We start from the raw sequence: 21,123 nt of genomic DNA, 5'->3' as shown, positions 1-21,123 counted from the left end.
CTCCAAAACAATATAAGACCTCTTAACCAATTTCTCTTTCACTCAGTACTTCCCTGTTATACTGTCCCACTGACTTACTGTGTCGAATCCATCTCTTTCTGCAGCTTCTCCTTCTGGACGTGTCTCAGGAGGCCTGTTACTGATTCGTCTGTCTCCACCCGCCCTGAAGTCTCGTGATGTGACGAAATGCTGGAGGAGAGGTCCTCCTCTGACACCACAAGGGGCCCCTGCCTGGACCCTGACCCACTGGGGGTGCTGTCTGTACGCCTGCCTGGCCGTGGACTGTCTATGTCCTCTTGGAGGGCAGAGAAACCTGGACAGGCATAAATATGAACATCGTTATTAACCTGTGATCTTTCTGACATAGTTTTAAAAAATGGTGTTTCACAAAATGACATGAGGTTTACTGTCTCATGACAGTCAACATAGAACATTCCCATTCCACTTGTTAATACACTGTACTGTACCTTCACTGTGATCCAGTGCAATGGTCCTCTCAATCTCTGCATAGGTGTGTGATGTGTCCTCCTGGGTGGACTTGACCATCTTGGTTTCGATGAGGTGGACAATGTCCATTCTGTTGATTTTGGTTAGTCTTTTGATCAGTGATGTTTCTGTGGGAAAACAATATGACAAAATGGTCATAGTAAAGCCATTGGGAAATACAACCCAGCCAAGCTGCAATGCTTCTTGACACAATGCCCACTTAACCTGGAAACCAGTTGCACCAATGTGTCGAAGGAAACACCGTACACCTGGCAACCATGTCAGCGTGCATTGCGCCCAGCCCGCCATGAGTTGCTGATGTGCGATGGGGCAGGAACATGCCTGCCGGCCAAGCCCTCCCCTAACCCGGACGATGCTGGGCCAATTGTGTGCCGCACCATGGGTCTCCCAGTCACGGCCAGCTGTGACAGAGCCTGGACTCGAACCAGGATCTCTCGTGGCACAGCTAGCACTGTGATGCAGTGCAGTGCCTTAGACCACTACACCACTTGGGAGGCCCCTATGATGAATATTCTAAATGTCACTGAATATTCTGAATACAATAAAGAGCAGATAGATCAACGTACCTGTGACATTTTTACCCTCCCTGTCAGTCCAGAGCTTCAGCAGGGCGTGGCTTTGGTCCTGTAGTGAATTGGGGTTCTCAAGCCTTATTAGATTGACTTTCTCCTCACTGAACTCCAGTTCTCGAGCCAGCTCTGGAAAACACACCCGAAAATAGACAGATATTATGATGTGATTTAAAAAAGGATTGATGGAAATCCAATACTGGAAATATCTGGCAGATCAGATAACATATACATTTTTTGAGAATAGCAACCACAAACACTTATAGGACAATTTTCAGTGTTAAATATGCAATGTTAATTTGAACATTCTTCAAAATCACTGGGAAGTGATTATCGTTTCTGACACCGAGTACCGATATGCCTGGTGTTCCACTCACCCGTCCAACTGAAGCCCAGGTGGTCGGCTATTATTTCCAACCGTTCCTCTTTCCTCTCGGCTTCATGCTGGGAATCTACTGTAAATGCCACCACAACAGCAGGAGAGCCGTGAGAGGATTGGCCACACAAGGATGGACAGGCAAAGTCACATTCACATTAGAAAGAAAACACTATCTTCAACTGAGCACATGAGGAAAACGTCTTTGCTGGCTTTATTGTGCTCGGTGGTGCAATAAGGTTAACTATTTGAAGGTATGTGTGGATAATTAACAGTAACTGAAATGACATGTATTTGGTGTATAGCTTCTTATTACACTATGATGTTGGTTCATAGATTAGCAATACCATAAAAGTGATCCCCGTGCAATTTTCAGGACTGTAAAACTATTTTTTTTAAATCAAAAGGCATTGAAATAAATTGCAGAAGTTCAACAGAAACAACATTGTAACAGCTCAGGAAAAATGATTGTGGTTTCTTCTATCATTTTATATAATTCAGCTTTACTCCTACAGCCTAATTTGGTTAATAAAATATATTTGATACTAAATCTGACTATGACAAATGATCTCAATGACATCAACATAAAACTGATCCTTCAATAATTTAAATGATTGAATTGATTCCCTGCCTAAGTCAATCTGGAGATAAAAAAAGAGAAAAAAGAAAAGAGACACAGCCACAAACACAAGACACAGCTCAAACACCACAGAAGCAACCACAAAGAGTCTTTAGTTACACGTCACCTTAGCTACAAGACACAGAGAAGCGGCACCGTTTACGGCTAGCACGCTAGCAACGCACAATATAGAGAGAGAGAACGAGCCCCTTAAGGAGGGGGGGGTACCTTGACTTCTGATTGTATCGTCGGGAATCCGTTGCATCTGCGTGTCAACAGGGTCATCCCACAGGGGTCTAATGGGATAGACATCTCCGGAAGCAGGGAACTGTATTTCGGGAAAAGTCTCCCTCTCTATGACAGACGGGTCTATGCCGCTGCTCTCATCATTCGAGACAGCAGCCTCCTGCTCTTTGTTTTTCTCGTCCTGAGGAAATCTCTCAACTAGCTTTGTAACTTCGTCGCTAATCTTATCGACAAACTCTATAGACTTCTTGCGCGGCTCGCTTTTGTCTTTGGCGGGGGTGGAAGTGTGAGATGTCTGACCAAGCTTGCCTCTAACTGGCAGCCTAGATTGGAAACCAAAGCCCGACTTTGGCTTGGTGGAGGAGTCATCGCTCATGGGACGACCCAGGTCCTTTTTAGATGATGACTTGTCTGCCTCACAGAAGCTCTTGGCTTTGGAAGACGACGTCTTGGTTTTGGGTACAGCAGAGGGACCTGTATCTGTCTCAGACTTTCTCCTCAAGTCCTTTTTTACTGGGACCTTGAGCTTTGCGTCCTGGGATGACTCGGTACGTTTAACTGATGGCTCAGGCTTGACAGGGATAGCCTTGCCCTTGACAGGTATTCTCGATTTGGACTCTAAAGCGGGAGTCTCTTTCTTAGGACTAGCTGAAGAGGGGGATGCAGGGGATGTAAAGGAGGAAGCAGTTCTAATCTGACTTTGGGGGCCAGCCTTGGCTGGGGTTTTAGTTGGGATCTTTGGAACTTTTTCAGTAGAAGTTGGGGTTTTGGTCTTTTCTGTGGTTTGGGGGAGTTCTATGACCGAATGCTGCTCCTCTGGAGAGGAGTCAGAGGACTCTTGGTCCTGTTCTGGGTACACTGATCGAGTGACAGTGGTTACTGCTGTCTCAACATCTGTTATCATTGGATCGAGGGAACTAGTTTCTACCTCTAGGGGGGTCTCCTCTACAATTATGTCTGGTTTCACCTCTACAGTTTCAGGAGACACTGGTGATACTGGGTCTTTGTCTTTCTTAGTGGTCTTAGCTGAGGCAGAAAGACCCATTCTAGGGATTCTCGACTTAGAAGCATCTGATTTTGAGGGGGAGGCAGCTGCAGCTTCACTACCTTTCTGATCGTCCTCTGTCGAGGCACGGTGTGTGGGATCTGAAGCATCTTTCACCTGTTCCTCATCTTCCTCCACTTTTATTTGCAGAGTCAGGTTGAGTCCGATTTCACTTTCTGTTTGGACTCCTCTATCTCCTGGCTCATCTTTGACCTGTTCAGCTGGCGCCTCCTCTATGGGCTGCTCGCCTATCTGGAAGAAGGCAAAGCCCTCGTCCTCATAGCTCCTTTTGGTCATGTCAATAGCTCCGCTCCGAGTCATCTCAAAGAGCTTCCCCTCTTGGAAGAGGAATGGATTGGGCTCGCTGGTTGGCGTGCTTTCCTCCGTGGGGCTCCTTCCTGGGGTGGTGTCCGGGGTTGCCCCCTGGGACTGCCGGTCTACAATCAGAACCAAGATCTTCTGTTCTTCCTCTTTGACGCGGGCCGCAAAAGCATCATCGTCTTCGCGCATGGCACTCCAAGGGTCTGCCTCTGCTCTGGCGGTTACGCCCTTCGACTCGGTTCTGGGAGGTTCCTCTTCCTCATCGTCTTCCTCTGTGTCATCGTAGATACAGATCTCGGGTTTGAATGTTTCCCTCACTTGTCCAATGACAGCAGTGGAGGACGTTTCTACCTCAGGAGCTCCTGAGTGCCTCCTGTGATCTCCTTTCACTTCGTCAGTTATATTACTCTCTATTTGACAGGGAGCTTTTACAGCAGCTGTCTGCAGACTGCCTGCATCTGCTTCTTTCCCTCCCCCATCATCCTCCTGGCTTTCCCTTGATTTCCTCAAACTTTCCTCCTTCTGCTCATCGGTTATGTTTGCAGCCCCCTCAGAGCTAGAAGATGCGGTAACCGTTTTAGCTAAACTGTCTTCCGTGTCATCCATGTCTTTGCGTGACTGAACTGATTGTGGGACATGCTGCTCTGAGACAGATTGAGGTCCCTCCACTGCTACCATTGTAGCTGTGCTCTTGGCTTCTGTGTGGTGGATTCCTTCATGCACACCTGCTGGAAAAGGAGAGGGAGGTTGTACTTTAATAAGGGATTCAACAGAAAGAGCTAACTCTGAGGTCTCCTTGGCCCTATTGAGCCCACTCTCATTTGCGGACTCTAGTTCAACTGTTTTGAAGCTATCATCCCCTGCTTCATCACCTGCCAAGGCAATTATATATTTTCTAGAGTTCTTTTTGGCTCTGGTGTCCTGGTCCACTTCCTCAAATGTTTTTTTGGGGGCTGACATTTTAAACATCTCATCCTCTGGGATGAATTTCCTCTGTGCTTCTGCCTCATCATCCTCTTCCTCTGAGTATTCGGGGATGAAAGCTGGTATGGACACCACAGATAAGTACATGTGGTCAGGGGTTTTGGGGTTTACCTCATAACTTACCTCTTCAGAACTAGGGGTTTCGGGGGAGAGGGGACTCTTACCAGAACTTTCCATCTGGGACGAAGTCTGCTCGATACTGTCATCATCGTTGGCACTAGCCTCCTGGTCCCTGCGTAGCCTACTACGCAACACGTCTGGGGGGAAGTCTGAGGCTTTGGTGGGTTCTGGGTGTCTAGAGGACCCACTGGGCGGATTTAGAATGGGAGGGAACGTTTTCTGCTCTACAGGGCTGCTTTCTAAGGAGTCACAACAGGGTGATTCCTTTGTTGGGCTGGGCTCGATGGAGTCTGGGGTCCTATGGGAGGAGTCGTCTTCCATGAGGGGACTATCCTCGTCTAGAGAGTCTCTGTGGCTTATGGTCAAAGATTCGTCGGCTAAGGGACTGAGGGTATCTGGGTCTTTTAAAGGCAATTCTAAGCTTCCTTGATGCTGGGTAGAGGAACTAGAAGCAAGGGTCATAGCTACAGCTGATGCTAGCTTGTCAACAGGGCTCTCCTCATCCCTAAGGAAGCTCTCTAAAGTCTCTGAAACTCTCTTTGTAAGCTTTCTCGTTTTATATGGCTTAGACTCGCCCGTCTGAAAATATATGGACTCACTCGTGGTGCGGTCATCTGCAGCCTCACTGGGAGAGACAGGAAGGGTCATTTCCGTTGATGGCTGGTCATCAGTGGTCCCCACACCGGAGTCTCCAGATTTGTCCTTGGTTTTATTGTCACCTTTGACAGCTATAGTAGCAGCTGTTGAGTTTTTAGTGGACTGGTCAGCATTTTTTGGAGAGAGGGAGAGACTGTCAGGGCTTGTTCCAGGGGTGGCTAAGCCCTCGTGTTTAAGGCTATCCTCTGAGCTAAGGTGAGGAGGACTACCATCACCCAGGCTGGCACTGGGAGAGTCTGCCACGCTCTCATGTTTCAAACTATCAGAGCTATCATAGAGGGAAATATTCAGAAACTCTACGGTTTCAGTTAGGTCTGACTGGGCAGCAGGACTACCCTCTACAGAGGTCTGCTTAAACTGTTGGTACTCTGGATTGTCCTCAAGCTCTGCTTTAATTTCAGCACCAAAGTCTTTGGAGTGCTTTCTATGTGGGCTAATTTGCTCATCTTTGGCTCTGTGGTGCTCGCCAGGAATGGCGTCCAGTGATACTTCCCGTTCGTAACGGATTGTGGTGGCTTTGATAGTGGATTTTGACTGTTTGGGCTGTAATTCTGATTCTGTTGTTTCATGCTCTGTAGAGGTGTGGGTTTTGAGCTCGAAAAGTCCAGACTTTCTCTTTGAGGGGTCCTGCCCCTTTTGGAAGGATCGCATGAGCTCCCTTACTGACATAGTCTCCTGCAGCTTCTCAGACTCAGTTTTGGGGGACTTAGGGTGGCCCTGTTTAGCGGTGTCCTGTTTTGCAGGGCTCTGTTTCAATTTAAGGGTGGTTTCTTCGGTCCTTTGAGGGATTTTGCTCTCCACTGCAACCTTTGAGGGTTTGGTGCTAGTTGGCTTTTGACCCTTCTTCTCTCTGCCTCCACTTTCTGCTGAAGGGCTTTGACTTTGTCTTTTATGGACCCAATGGGGGTCTCCTCAACTACTGGGGACACAGGTGACACTGGTTTACGGTCTGTGGGTGCACTTAGGAGAGCATCCCCATAGGTAGATTCCTCCGCCTGTTCCTGATCTTTTCCTTTCCTCCTGACTGGCTTTTTGAGTTCAACAGCAGGAGTTTTGATTGTAGCTGTTGTTGTTATTGTCGTTGTGGTTCTTTTCACGCCTTTGCGCAGGACGACCTCTGTGAATTTCTCTTGGACCACATCCTCCTGAGCTGCTGCACTGGAGCCCTCAGGTACATCCAGGAGATATTCTTTGAGTTCACCAGTCAGGTGTGTGTTCATGCCAGACACGTCTTTGATGGCTTTAGGTCTGGGAATCCCTCTGTTGACTTGGACTTCATGTAGAATAGGTTCCTGGGGTTCTAAGGAAGACATCTTTTTGGCCTCCTCTATCTCACAGTCTGAGAGAAGGATCCACTCTTCATTCATTCCGGCTGCTATTGCTGCCCCCTCTGCTACCTCACCCTCCAATGTTCCACACCTGAGTATCTTGCCCACTTTCTCCAAATCCTCTTTGACCTTCTCCATGATTTCAAATGGCTCGCCCTGAACCTCCTCAGCCCCTTTCTCCAGACCGCTCCCTTCCAGAGAACTGGATTTGTCAGTGGTATCCGTGGTTAGGATAGCGGTCATTTTGATCAGGTCTTGTTTCAGCTCAGACACATCGGAGAGAAGGTCCGGATCTCTTTTCTGGACTGTCGTCGACGTAATGTCTTCGTCATCTTCCATTTTGGCAAGAGGACAATTAAGGTGCAAAAAAAATTGAAATTGAAATGAAAAAGAGACAGACATTGGAGAATGTGGTCAGGACAGGAACAGGAATAGTACAAACTTTCAGGATTCAAAGGGTAAAGCAGGGTCACAGTGACATCTACAGAATGTATCACAGGAAGGGGCTTTTGATCCACTGGGGTTCTTTGGTGGCAAATACTGCAGCAAAGCAAAAATCCAACTAAATCATAAAGATGAGAAGGGAATGAGCAGGAAATAACTTGCTTATACACATATTCTGCACATTCACGCTCACAACACAAAAGCGCAAACATATCTAAAATAAGTACTCGATCAAACAAACGATGAGCAACAACAGACACCCACAAATCCACAAAAGATAAGGAAACAGGGAAACAAACAAAGGGATAACAACATATAGGTAGACAGACATCTCAAGATTGTCTACAGAGAGAAAGAGAAAAACATGTTTTAAAAAACAATTTTAAAAAATGCTATTTTGTCCTCAGAGAAGAAAAACAGTGATAGCTGGAATGTTGCTAAGACTGTCTGCGAGTGGTCTGAGTGAGGAAGGGCAAACGGAAAACTAGCTGTATTGGCAGAGAGGTTTGGATTTTTTTTTTATTGCTCTGTTAACTCATTTACCGCCTGGTAATGTCACTAGGCAGGCCAAAACTCCATCCCACAAAAACAGGTGGAACTTTCAGGTGGTCTTTTCAAACAGCTGTTACACTAAAAGGGCATGATCATCATTTCCACAATTCCACAATATTATTCCAACCTCACAGTGTGGAAATATATATGTAAAACACAAGGAAATCACGTTTTTGACTGCACTGGGCCTTTAAGGAAATGTATGTTCTAAAACAGGATTGTTTTAAGGGAAGGGCATGTGGTCCTTTTAGAGGACTGTATCCATTCCTTAAACTAACTTAAACTAACTTAAACTAACTTAAACTAACGTTTACAAACTTTCTCAAACATAACTGAAGAGAAAATTGAAAACCATAATAAGAGTAGCAACAGTGTATAAAAACAAATTCAAATAGAGATTGAAAAGTAATTCAAAGATCAATGTTAAAGCAAACCAAAGAGTCAATATAACTCTCACACTTGACAAACACCCAGACACAGGAACACACACATACACACTCATGTAAAGCCAAGTTATTTCCATGCAAAGCAAAGGGGACAGTTGACATGCAGCCTCTGGTGAAGAGTGAGTGGAGCAAATTGAAAGTGATTAATTTAATTAAATAAAACTAGCAAACACTTGCAAATCTACATTGTACATTTATCAAAGAGTGGTTAATTTATGTATTCACATTCAATAGTGTGGTGAGTTGTAGTGTACTGTTTTCTCAGACTATGACTACAAAAGGTGAAGCTAAAGCATCAATTCCATATTATGTATGACATGTGTACACAAATTGCCACATGCGTCATGCATACACTGTTCAACGTAATGAAGTTGAATTGAACAAATAACATTGTGTACATTACATTGTCTAACAGTTTATGTAAGATCTGTATATGCTATACATGTATGTTTTGAAGGTAAGTGCACACAGAAATGTATTCTATATTATGTATGTTGCATAAATATGTAGATATCCAGCTATGGTGAGGCACATGACCATGATTAGTGATCAATTAGTCAATCAATGAATCAATTAGATGCAAAGGGAAAATATGATCCACATATGGGTAGGGAATGAAGGATGGGATCTGGAGGGCTGGGAAAGCTAGACGACTGTTTGCTTTGCCATTAGGGTACTAGAATTACTATGGGGGTACTATTCTGTTGTCACATAAACATCACCAAGTTATGAATTACAGTTTGTTTGAACTCTCTCTCTCCATGTGTTCCAAATTCAAAATGGCAGAGAGGAGGGAGTCAGCATGAAGACACTGGTGCAGCGGTGTGTGACATGAGAAATGGATGAAGTTGTTGGCATAACCTTGGCTGAGGTGCGGTGGAGTGAAAGTTTGTGTTGTTTTGTTTTTGTGACAAAGACAAAACATGTAGAACTTAAAGGACTTTGAAAAAGTATTGCATGTGCTACAGCGTTTGCAAACAAGGGTCATATGAAGCTCAACGTTTATGCATTATCTCTGGTTAATCATTCTGCACTGTTCTCTACAAAGGTCAGCTAGCATAACATCATTAGCAATGTCTAAATCTATGGCATGGTTATAATGCACTTATCAAAGAAATGTTCTAGTCATAATGTTTGAGTAATGCAGCCATATTATAACAGTTCAAAATTAAACGGCATGTGTATAAAAGTTTTAGTATAGCTGAGAAAAAACATGTTAAAGGAGTTATCAAAGAATGGTATATAATACGTACATCTCTCGAGCGTCCTGCTGATCTGTATAGTGGAATACAAACATTGCACTATGAATATAATTTAAATCATTGTGTAAGAAAAATCTTGGCAAGATTTTGTACAAATTTGCTACACAAAGGAAATAAGTAGTATAATTGGACATTGAACTGCTACTAATATCTAAAGATGGATGCTCTAATACCAAACAAGCACAATAATTGATCAGTAATAACATGGAACACGGAGAGCCATATACTAAATATATAACTGTATATATATATATATAAATACATGGCCCTTTCTAATACCTAATATAAGAGCTAAATGGCAGACAAAGAAGTGGACGTCTAGTGACAAGCTTCTAGCCTGAAAAGAGCATGTAAAGAACATTACAAAATGAACACTAGTTAGTGGGGGAGAAATGGGGAGAGAGGCACAATGTTACCTCTTCCTCAGCCTCTTGGTCTGAATCAGATTCCTTTGGGGTGCAAGAAGCAGAAAGAAAGAAAGAAAGATAGGTAGATAGATAGATAGTTAGATAGTTAGACAGATAGACAGATAGAGTAAAAAGAGAGTGGGCAAAGCCATAGTGACGTCTTTGAAGGTAGGTGGCCAATCAATGTTGTTTTTTTGGCAGGGTGGTTCAGAGTAAACATAAAATATAAGTATTAAAGGAGAAGGGATTCATGCTACACTATAGGACAACTACCAGTACTTACATATAGTACTGCTGGTTGCTTGTAGTTAGTTAATAAATCACAGTTAACACTAAACTGCTGAAACAGTCATTTTGACTGCTCATGCCCCCCTTCATCCTTGACTTTCCTAAATAAGTCTATATAACACACTGTCGTTGTTAGAATCTTATTATCACAAACAAAACTGGAGTTAGAACCAGTTTTAGGAGGGCATGTCATTAAATGGAATTGTTTCCCCCCCTTCTTCCAACAGTTGAAAGTGCAGTGCCCACCTGACAATCCCCCCGACAATTGCCTCAAAGCTGGCTGGTTAGCTAACGTTACGTGACGTGTGTACAACACCCGTTGAATATGACCTGTGTCAGTAAACGTCTGCAAAAAAGTGTAATGAAATTGTTGCCAGCAGGGTTGGTTAGGCTGTTTTCATGTTATCCAGAGGTAAACAAGTCATTGGCCAGAGCGTCAAGTGTGCACCCCGAAACGAGATGGGTGGGGCTAAAACTTAAGAGGGTGGGGACGATGCTGAATGGGTGTAGACAAAGAAGAGCTCCTCACTAGATACCAAAACATTCAAAGGCCATTTTCTCAAAAGTGAGTTTACAAGTTGATCAACTTTCAAAGCAGAATTACTTTCCCATTGTTCCTCAAATGTAGTGTATGATATATCATTTAGTAGCTCTGAATCTCTACTTTTATCCAATGTAAAAAACACTATTTCAAATTTTGGTACATAAAACCGAATCCAGGTGGTGAGACACATTTATCCATTCTAATTATAGGCCTAAAATGGTATGTACCTTATATCAGTTCCCCAAATCAAAGCAGTCTTATCAGTCTACCCTGGCCTACTTGGAGTAGGCGGCACAGTGAGAGCGTGAGTAATTATACATGCTGAACGCCTTTCAATCTCTAGGAAAATAACCACACGAGGCAGCAGGCACGAGTGTCTGAGAATGTGTTGATGAGGCTTGTGGAACATTATGTTGGCAGGGGGAGCAATGTCACCATGGACAATTTATTCACTTCACTTCACTTGTCATTGGCGAACAAGTTGCTTGCAAAGAAAGCAAGTCCGGCCGGCACCATGAACAAAGTGAGTCCGGAGCCCCGTCCCTTTGCTCAAAATAAGGCACCTGCACAGCAGTTGTAATTCCACAATGGTGCAGAAGAATCACAAAACAACAACACTGTCATGACTTCCGCCGAAGTCGGCTCCTCTCCTCGTTCGGTGGTCGACGTCACCGGCTTTCTAGCCATCGCTGATCCATTTTTCATGTATCCATTTGTTTTGTCTTGTTCCCTGCACACCTGGTAAAGTGTGCGCCTGTTCACAAATCTATGCTCTCCTGCACCTGACTTTGCTACCAGTACGCACACATCTGACAAGGACACAATCAGGAGAAAACAGGATACTATTACGCACTATAACCAAACAAAGGTACGTCAAAGTGTGTCAAGCAAGTGAAAGTTACAAAAATTGTGTCAACAAGGGATAACAGCTAAATTAAATCCAATTTATGCCATTGTGTGAAGATGCACACAATCAGAAGCTTACAATAATAGACTATTTTTGATGCTGTCATATCGACATACAGTATATTCATTATAATGCTATTATTGCTTTGGGCCGAGTTTCCCTGTTTATCAAGGCTACTTGGCTCTTATAATGATGTTTAGACTACTGAAGTTTTCATCATTTGACTGTGCTTCTTGGTGGTTGGGGTATTTTAGTTTATTCTGTCGATATAAAAATTATGCTGGTACCATGTTCCAATGCATATGCTTTCTGTTTCATAGTTGTAGCAAAAGCACTCCATGAATAAAATTGAACATTTTTGTGTTTTTACATACAGAAACAGAAACTAATGATGATGAAATTTGTGTTATTTAAAATAAAATACAAGTCGGTATTCTAATGTTAACCAAGGCCTTCATAAAAACAACCAAATTATTATTTTTGCCATAGGTATATATTAAATATATGAATTACACTGTTAGAATGTTAGCTTGAAGGGGGTCCCTCCAGGCCCAGCGGTACTAGTGTTAAAAGGTGTAGTAATGATTTGAATCATACAGGCAGACAGAATAACAGATTTGGTCACAGGTTATGACCCCAATATAACACCAATTTAAAGGAAGATAACATGCTATGAGAACTGTCATTGCCTGTCACGTATGCATATTTTGCATGTTAGTATGCAAACAACACACCTGTAGAATGTACCTGTGGGAGATGCTAGTTAGGTACTGGAATACTCAGTAATTCTTGAAGTCAATCAATCTTTTTAACTTAAAGGAAAAATTAAATCAAAACCACGAATTCCTATAATTGATATTGTTAAAAAACATTAATATGTGGGAACAATACTTTTTGTGAACAGACGTTTCATTTTGTCGTTATAATAATGTTGGTAGCGGCAAAATTCAATGCACCCTGGACTGAAGAGGCAGAAAAATAGGAGAAATGTGGTGGACCGGGACATTTCTCGAGGTAGGAATATCGCAAAAATATGATCAATGGCTCATTCGAGAGAAGATATGACATTGGCCAGTGGTGAAATCTGACATGTTTGATAGACGTTTTCACGATCTAAAAGTCGTAATCCTATTAACTTCCAGTGCAGTGAGAGAGACTTTATCGCAGTGCTACGTCATACTGGTCGAAATTATGCCTGCTTGAACGGCAATAGCTACAGATACACATGAAAACATGAAATGGCACCGAGAATCGATAGAACATCGCTCAAAGACAGATGCACAAAAACATTATACATTCAAAAATGGGTGAATCTGTCCTTCAACATTCTGAACACTCAGGCATGTAATGGTAACTGTCGGTGTGCTATACAGCACTCAGACTTGTTCCTGTACAGGTCACATGGTCAGGAACAATTCCAGGTCCGAGGTGGATCCTAAGCTGTGTGTTCAGGGGGAGGAAGCGTTAAGGTGTTCTCACCTTTGAGTAGGATGGTAGTGTGATGTTCAGGTTGCATATAGCATTGTGGGCCAGACTTCTATAAGACCGGGGTTCTTTCAAAAAGGACAGACGGCCACACGGATCCTGAGTGTTGTCTCGGATCTGTGGAATCATCGACATCATTATCGTCAATCAGTCAACCAATCAACATAGAGTATATATTAAATTACTAGTTTGTAATGAAGTAAATGATATGGATGAGTGTTGAAAGATGGTAGAGTAACGTTAACCTTGATGAAGAGTGCCAGCCTGTTCTCTTTAAAAGCAAAGAAGCTGAAGAGATGGTGCTGGCCACTCTTGGTGAGAGGGACCAGGTTGCCGAAGCAGTCTGCATAAATGGGTTTGCCCTCTAGGACCTGAGGAAAGGAATCAACAGACATTAATCCTAGCTGAGTATAGAAAAATACCAAATCGTTGCCTGCTAGCCATCAACAGCAAGACCTACGAAGAGATCACACTTTACTGATATTTCACGACAAAAAAAAACAACCTCTACAATAACACCTCTACAATAACACCTCTACTATAACACCTCTACTATAACACCTCTACTATAACACCTCTACTATAACACCTCTACAATTTCACCTCTACAATTTCACCTCTACAATAACACCTCTACTATAACACCTCTACTATAACACCTCTACTATAACACCTCTACAATAACACCTCTACAATAACACCTCTACAATAACACCTCTACAATAACACCTCTACAATAACAACTCTACTATAACACCTCTACAATAACACCTCTACTATAACAACTCTATTATAACACCTCTTATATAACACCTACTATACTATAACACCTCTACAATAACACCTCTACAATAACACCTCTACTATAACACCTCTACTATAACACCTCTATACTATAACACCTCTACTATAACACCTCTACTATAACACCTCTACTATATAACACCTCTATTATAACACCTCTACTATAACACCTCTACTATAACACCTCTACAATAACACCTCTACTATAACACCTCTACTATAACACCTCTACTATAACACCTCTACAATAACACCTCTATAACACCTCTATTATCTACTATAACACCTCTACTATAACACCTCTACTATAACACCTCTACTATAACACCTCTACTATAACACCTCTACTATAACACCTCTACTATAACACCTCTACTATAACACCTCTACTATAACACCTCTACAATAACACCTCTACTATAACACCTCTATTATAACACCTCTACTATAACACCTCTACAATAACACCTCTACAATAACACCTCTATTATAACACCTCTACAATAACACCTCTACTATAACACCTCTACTATAACACTCTACTATAACACTACTATAACACCTCTACTATAACACCTCTACAATAACAACTCTATTATAACACCTCTACAATAACACCTCTACTATAACACCTCTACTATAACACCTCTACTATAACACCTCTACTATAACACCTCTACTATAACACCTCTACTATAACACCTCTACTATAACACCTCTATTATAACACCTCTACAATAACAACTCTATTATAACACCTCTATTATAACACCTCTACTATAACACCTCTACTATAACACCTCTACTATAACACCTCTATTATAACACCTCTATTATAACACCTCTACTATAACACCTCTACTATAACACCTCTACTATAACACCTCTACTATAACACCTCTACTATAACAACTCTATTATAACACCTCTACTATAACACCTCTACTATAACACCTCTATTATAACACCTCTATTATAACACCTCTATTATAACACCTCTACAATAACACCTCTATTATAACACCTCTACAATAACACCTCTACAATAACACCTCTACAATAACACCTCTACAATAACACCTCTACAATAACACCTGTACTATAACACCTCTACTATAACACCTCCACTATAACACCTCTATTATAACACCTCTATTATAACACCTCTATTATAACACCTCTACTATAACACCTCTACTATAACACCTCTACCATAACACCTCTACTATAACACCTCTACTATAACACCTCTACTATAACACCTCTACAATAACACCTCTATTATAACACCTCTATTATAACACCTCTACTATAACACCTCTACTATAACACCTCTACTATAACACCTCTACTATAACACCTCTACAATAACACCTCTACTATAACACCTCTACTATAACACTTCTACTATAACACCTCTACTATAACACCTCCCTCTACTATAACACCTCTACTATAACACCTCTACTATAACACCTCTATTATAACATCTCTATTATAACACCTCTACTATAACACCTCTACTATAACACCTCTACTATAACACCTCTACTATAACACCTCTACTATAACACCTCTATTATAACACCTCTATTATAACACCTCTATTATAACACCTCTATTATAACACCTCTACTATAACACCTCTACAATAACACCTCTACTATAACACCTCTACTATAACACTTCTACTATAACACCTCTACTATAACACCTCTATTATAACACCTCTATTATAACACCTCTACTATAACACCTCTACTATAACACCTCTACTATAACACCTCTACTATAACACTTCTACTATAACATCTCTGCTATAACACCTCTACTTTTACACCTACCTCTACATCTCTGCTTCTGGCCACCTCAGTGAAGTTCTCCTGCTGTTCCAAGGTTTTGTCCATCTTGTCGTCCGTCATGCAGAAGCAGCGGAGCCGTGCCTCTATGGGGTCATGGGTCTTTGCGAAGATAACGAACTTGGCCATGTAGGGAACGCAGATGGTCTCCCTGTAGACTGAAGTGGAGAAACTGACTGACTCCTGCGCCTGCCGACAGTCTATCAGCCAGAACCTGGCCGACACGTTGGTCGTGAAGGAGACACAGTCGTCGATGAACGTTAGGGGAGTGGTTCCTGTAATGTCCTCCCATTGGGCTGGCGTCGTCCCACCTTTGAAGAAGAATACATTTGAGGAATGTTAAAAGGTTAACTACAGAAATTAAAGTTTGTGTGTGCCAACAGTCTGTGCGTGTTTGTGTGTGTGTGTGTGTGTGTGAGTGTACATTGTAGAATAGTAGTGAAGACATCAAAACTATGAAATAACACATATGGAATCATGGAGCAACCAAAAAAATGTTTAAAAAAACAACATATATTTTATATTTGAGATCCTTCAAAGTAGCCACCCTTTGCCTTGATGACAACTTTGCACACTTGGCATTCTCTCAACCAGCTTCATGAGGTAGTCACATGGAATGCGATTCAATTAACAGGTGTGCCTTGTTAAAAAGTTAATTTGTGGAATTTCTTTCCTTCTTAATGCATTTCAGACAATCAGTTGTGTTGTGACAAGGTAGGGGTGGTATTCAGAAGATAGCTCTGTTTGGTAATAGACCAAGTCCATATTATGGCATGAACGCCTCAAATAAGCAAAGAGAAACGACAGTCCATCATTACTTTAAGACATAAACGTCCAAGAATGTTCAAGAAATTTGAAAGTTTCTTCAAGTGCAGTTGCAAATACCATCAAGTGATATGATGAAACTGGCTCTCATGAGGACCACCACAGGAAAGGAAGACCCAGAGTTACCTCTGCTGCTGAGAATAAGTTCATTAGAGTTAACTGAATCTCAGATTGCAGCCCAAATAAATTCTTCACAGAGTTCAAGTAACAGACACATCTCAGCATAAACTGTTCAGAGGAGACTGTGTGAATCAGGCCTTCATGGTTGAAATGCTGCAAAGAAACCACTGCTAAAGGACACCAATAAGAAGAAAAGACTTTCTTGGACCAAAAAACATGAGCAATGGACATTTGACCGGTGGAAATCTGTCCTTTCGTCTGATGTGTCCACATTTGAGATGTTATGTTCCAACCACCATGTCTTTGTGAGACACAGAAGAGGTGAACGGATGATCTCCACATATGTGGTTCCCACCGTGAAGCATGGAGGAGGAGGTGTGATGGTGCTTTGCTCGTGACACTGTCTGTGATTTATTTAGAATTCAAGGCACACATAACCAGCATGGCTACCACAGCATTGCAGCAAAAAGCCATCCCATGTGGTTTGCGCTTAGTGGGACTATCATTTGTTTTTCAACAGGACAATGCTGTGTAAGGGGATAATATTTGACCAAGAAGGAGAGTGATGGAGTGCTGTATCAGATGACCTGGCCATCATAATCACCCGACTTCACCCCAATTGAGATGGTTTGGGATGAGTTGGACCGCAGAGCGAAATAAAAACCGCCAACAAGTGCTCAGGTTATGTGGGAACTCCTTCAAGACTGTTGGAAAAGGATTCCATGTGAAGCTGGTTGAGAGAATGCCAAGAGTGCAAAGCTGTGATCAAGACAAAGGGTGGTTACTTTGAAGAGTCTCAAATATAAAATAGAATTTGAATTTGTTGAACACTTTTTTGGTTACTACATGATTCCATATACAGTTGAAGTCGGAAGTTTACATACACTTAGGTTGGAATCATTAAAACTAATTTTTCAACCACTCCACAAATTTCTTGTTAACAAACTATAGATTTGGCAAGTCGGTTAGGACATCTACTTCGTGCATGACACAAGTCATTTTTCCAACAATTGTTTACAGACAGATTATTTAACTTGTAATTCACTGTATCACAATTCCAGTGGGTCAGATGTTTACATACACTAATTCACCCAACGTATTGTGGGAAGCTTGTGGAAGTCTGCCCGAAACGTTTGACCCAAGTTAAACTATTTAAAGGCAATGCTAATTGAGGTAATGTAAACTTCTGACCAACTGGGAATGTGATGAAAGAAATAAAAGCTACAAATAAATCATTCTCTCTACTATTATTCTGACATTTTACATTCTTACAATAAAGTGGTGATCCTAACTGACCTAAAACAGGGAATTGTTACTAGGATTAAATGTCAGGAATTGTGAAACTGAGTTCAAATGTATTTGGCTAAGGTGTATGTAAACTTCTGACTTCAACTGTATGTTATTTCATAGTTTTGATGTCTTCACTATCGCGCTACAATGTAGAAAATATTAAAAATAAAGAAAAACCCTTGAATGAGTAGGTGTGTCCAAACTTTTGACTGGTACTGTATATGCACGTGTGCGGTTAATCTGCCCTCTCTCTAACCTGTGATACTACAAAGCAGGCGCAGGGTGGGCTGGTCCCCGCCGAAGCCATTGACCACAGGGTCAGTGTTACTCTTGGGGATAGGGATGGTCATGGTTATGGGTTTATGGAATTTCCTTCTCCGGGGCTCCAGGGTCACAATGGGGCTGAATGTCGCCTTGTTTCCCAGCAGCTTCCTCACCATGTCCACATTCATTGGCTGAGCCTGGTGGTGACAGATTACTGTGTTAGTAGTAGTTTAACATTAGTGGAACCGACAGTAGGATCTTCTTTGGGGCCAAAGACTGAGCTTGTCTGGTGCAACCAATGAAATCGTCCCAAAACTGCATACTCCACCCTTCTGGCAATCCAAGCAGGCTCAATCAAATGTTTGAAGTAATACAAATATAAAAATAAATCATATTTGGACCCAGTTCTTGTAATCAAACCAGTCAGAAGCAAGTCAGGTTGTGTGTTACAGTGGTGTGAAGTACTTAAGTAAAAACACTTTAAAGTACTACTTAAGTAGTTTTTTGGGGTATCTGTACTTTACTATTTATATTTTTGACAACTTTTACTTTTACTCCACTAAAGTCCTGAAGAAAATAATGTACGTTTAACTCCATACATTTTCCCTGACACCCAAAAAGTACCAACAGTATCAAATATAGCACTTTGTTAACCCTTCTGCCTCTGATCTGGCGGACGCACGAAACACAAATCCTGTGGATGTAAATGATGTCTGAGTATTGGAGTGTGCCCCTGTCTGTCCATGATTAAAAAATAATAAGAAAATTGTGCTGTCTGGTTCGCTTAATATAAGGAATTTGATGTATAGCAACTACTTTAACTTTGTACTTTTACTCAAGTATGCCGATGTAGCACATTTTCTAACACTGTACTTAAGTACATTTAAAACCAGATACTTTTAGAGTTTTACTCAAGTAGTATTTTACTGGGTAACTTTCACTTTTACTTGAGTCATTAAATGTTAAGATCTATTTACTTTTACTCTAGTATGACATGTGAGTACTTTTTCCCACCAGGGGTTTGTTATTACCTGGAGTCCCACTCTGATCCGCTTGGTGAGGGCTCCCTCTGGGAAGACAGCTTGGACCTGAGGCATCACCGTGCTGCTCAGGACGCCCCCCTCTGGACCGATCAGGCTACTGTCCTGCTTGACCCGGGACACCACCGCAAAGTACTGGGGGAAGTCCCTGGTGATGATGCGGCAGATACGCTTCTTCTCCAGCTCCTCTGGAGGGTCCAGTTCTGGAGACGAGGACAGAAGGGATGGTTGTTAATAGTACACTGATACAGATTATGACCCTGTTGAAATACTCCCTCCTTGGAGTAATCACTGCTCAAACGACTGGGTTGGTGTAAACTATATATTGAAATATTCACTTTCACCTATAGAGACATTTTAGATGAGTGAATACTCCAAGAAAAGTAGGCAGGATGGATTGTGTTTCCAATGTCTTTAGGCAGGGGCCAATGGGCCTTTAATTAGGATATTCACTAAGTGTTGTCTCACGCTGATGACATCACACTCACCCTCGTCCATGCCGTTGAGGATCTGGTTAAGTTCCTCCCCGGTGTGTTCACAGTGGTGCTCCTTCCAGCTCTCTCCTGTCTCACTGCGTAAGATCACCAGCTCCCTCTCCTTCCCCCTCAGGGCAGCGAAGTGAGGGATCTCCACCAGCACAGGCCTGCGACCAGTGATTGAAGCATGGTGAGTGTAGGAGTGGGGGGTTATGTGTGGGAGTGGGGGGTTGTGTGTGTGGGGGAGGCGGGAGCACGATGTATGTATGTGTGTGTGTGTAAAAAGTGTGTGTTCGGGCAACCACTTATCTAACAACCCACCAGATGAGCACAGTACAGTGTGTCAACTACAATACCTATGGGACAGTCATGCTAAACGGAGGAACATCCACCATGTACCAAATTAACCAATAAAACGATGAGGTTGAACAGACAGACAGACGGCACTAAACATAGAAGGCCAACCACAAGTTAAGGAGACAAAAGGTAAGTGGGTCGTGTCTGAGATGTTACGACAGAGAGCACAAGTGGATCACGCCACTAGCACAACACTAGCACAACACTAGCACACATATCATCCAGGTGAGGTCACAGACACGGACACAAACACAGCACATCACAGAGGTGGGTCGTAATGTAAAAGGAGGGTGATATCAAATGGAACCAGTAGCAGTAGCATCCGTGGATTGTTTTCATATGCGTTTTTTTTTTCTCCCCTACCCGAGGAATTTTGTCCCGGGTGGCCCGAGCTGCAGGATGCGGCTAACGAGGCTCTCTCCCTCGTTAAGAGGGGGCGGGGCAGTGGGAAGGTGTAGTTTACTGTGAGACCAACCGTCCGTTAGCAGCAGTAGGGGAAAGAGAGCGGGAGTAGTCAGAATAACGGGTGACTAGTGTATACTGTTGGGTTTTGGCTGAGTGGAGTGGAGGCCATCAATAGGATGGAACGGTATAAAACATTGGGCTTTAAATATACAGGGACTTTCAAAGTGGAAGTTATTATGTTATTGGTAGACAGCCTCTCCTAGTGGTTTACCAATCTACATATCAAATCAATCATGGAGCAATGTTTTTTTTTTTCCATGTGGATTTTTTAGTTTCCACGTGTCTTATAGAAACAGTTGGTTTTCACATGAAGGGTTGATTTAGAGTTAGAATGCGGCCCGGCTGTTAAAAATAAAACAAGCAAGGCCCCTGGCGCTGGGAGGAAGCATAGAGCAGAGGTAGCTTTATTAAGGCATAGGCAGGGTGAAATGAATCTGAGAAAAGGAAGAGGGGCTGCAAAATTCTCAGGTTTCATTCATACAGTAGGATTACAGTGTTCTTTGAGGAACACTCTCG

General features: G+C 42.3%; 1 protein-coding gene across 1 annotated transcript in view; it reads right to left on the bottom strand.

The window, feature by feature from the left end:
* Positions 1-21,123, bottom strand: part of LOC112214895 (ankyrin-2-like) — a 192,760-nt gene that overhangs the window by 24,343 nt on the left and 147,294 nt on the right. The window contains 14 exon segments of the mRNA XM_042298414.1: positions 79-313; positions 468-614; positions 1,074-1,205; positions 1,454-1,531; positions 2,300-4,411; positions 9,468-9,489; positions 9,893-9,925; positions 13,102-13,224; positions 13,353-13,478; positions 15,756-16,081; positions 18,262-18,466; positions 19,301-19,512; positions 19,798-19,952; positions 20,506-20,604. Of these exon segments, the coding sequence (XP_042154348.1) occupies positions 79-313; positions 468-614; positions 1,074-1,205; positions 1,454-1,531; positions 2,300-4,411; positions 9,468-9,489; positions 9,893-9,925; positions 13,102-13,224; positions 13,353-13,478; positions 15,756-16,081; positions 18,262-18,466; positions 19,301-19,512; positions 19,798-19,952; positions 20,506-20,604 (4,005 nt within the window).

The sequence above is a fragment of the Oncorhynchus tshawytscha genome, linkage group LG15 (genome assembly GCF_018296145.1).
Source record: "Oncorhynchus tshawytscha isolate Ot180627B linkage group LG15, Otsh_v2.0, whole genome shotgun sequence".
Classification (NCBI taxonomy): Eukaryota; Metazoa; Chordata; class Actinopteri; order Salmoniformes; family Salmonidae; genus Oncorhynchus; species Oncorhynchus tshawytscha.
Note: the sequence above shows the minus strand (reverse complement) of the source record. Positions and strands in the feature narration are given on the sequence as shown.